This window comes from Hippocampus comes, unplaced genomic scaffold (genome assembly GCF_001891065.2).
Source record: "Hippocampus comes isolate QL1 unplaced genomic scaffold, H_comes_QL1_v1.1 C16838278, whole genome shotgun sequence".
In the NCBI taxonomy this organism is placed as follows: Eukaryota; Metazoa; Chordata; class Actinopteri; order Syngnathiformes; family Syngnathidae; genus Hippocampus; species Hippocampus comes.
The window spans coordinates 1-972 of NW_017839857.1; the positions used below are offsets into that span (position 1 = coordinate 1).

The following is a 972-nucleotide window of genomic DNA, read 5'->3' on the forward strand; positions in this document are numbered from 1 at the left end:
AAGTCTCTACAAAGAAGGTAGCAAATGGGAAAGGGAAAAAAGATGGCGTAAGCATGCAGTGAGGCACAAAACGTGTGTAGAACAATCCATTAGAACCAATTACGCAAAGAGAACCAGAGTTAGGGAACACAAACATTCAAAAAGGGAAAATAATGGTGTGGGATTGTTCACCTGGGAAGCTTGGGGGACTTACTGCCCCGGGATATTTTTGGAGACTTCTTGCCGACCCAGTCATCGCTGAGTTCGATATCACTCGAGTCCGAGCAGTTACAGCTGTCAATCATTGCTGATATCAGGCTATTGCCATATATCTCGTCTGAGAAGAGAGAAGGCATTGGAATAGTTCACAAAAACTTACATAAAAACTACTTTTTAAATTGTCCTCGCCTTACCTGTTTTTCCATCCATTTTAGGATCCATAATGACAAACTCTGGCCGCAATTTACTGATGCGTCGGCCTTTGAGGATGGGCACCAGACCGCCCAAGTACTCCAAGTACAGAGTGTAGCAGGGACCCCCCACCTCTGGGTTGTCTTCTGTACGCTTCATTGTACAATGCAGACGCTCATTGCCAGCTGTTGGGTAGCTCACAAAGTCGCGCATGTTGTTGGGGTCTGGAATGGGCTGCTGGGGGACAAGAGGAGTAGAAATCAGGTTTTGTCGTCATTCTGATTATTTGTCAGTGTCTGGACATTCTGTCTTACCCTGACGGTGGGGTTAAAAGCGGACGTGACGTAGGAGCAGAGGCGTGACGGCATGGTGAGCTTGGCCACGTCCTTCTCCTCCTTCACGGCCGTGGCGATGACCTGCTGGCAGAGGAGCTGCAGGCTGGCGACACGGTGCTCCACGCGCACCACGTAGAGCGCCGGGCCGCACGCCAGGAAAAGACGGGAGTCCCGGTGGCCCCAGCAGAGGGTGGTGATGGGGCGCTGCCAGGGAAACAGACGAGTTGGACCGAGTATGCCCAGCAAG

General features: G+C 51.3%; 1 protein-coding gene across 1 annotated transcript; it reads right to left on the reverse strand.

The window, feature by feature from the left end:
• Positions 1–145: 145 nt before the first annotated feature.
• On the reverse strand, positions 146–931 carry LOC109509272 (tubby-related protein 4-like). The gene is made up of 3 exons (XM_019859150.1): positions 705–931; positions 393–627; positions 146–316 (listed from the first exon to the last, which is right to left on the reverse strand). The coding sequence occupies exons 1-3, from the start codon at positions 756–758 to the stop codon at positions 168–170; spliced, it is 438 nt and encodes a 145-aa protein (XP_019714709.1). The 5' UTR covers positions 759–931; the 3' UTR covers positions 146–167.
• Positions 932–972: the final 41 nt, after the last annotated feature.

Excerpts from the sequence above, each read along its gene's own strand:
- LOC109509272 (XM_019859150.1), bottom strand. The coding sequence starts at position 758 with ATGCCGTCACGCCTCTGCTCCTACGTCACGTCCGCTTTTAACCCCACC. Across the intron at positions 628-704 it reads CTTTTAACCCCACCGTCAGG|CAGCCCATTCCAGACCCCAA; the intron begins GTAAGACAGAAT and ends CTTGTCCCCCAG. Across the intron at positions 317-392 it reads TAAAATGGATGGAAAAACAG|ACGAGATATATGGCAATAGC; the intron begins GTAAGGCGAGGA and ends CTCTCTTCTCAG.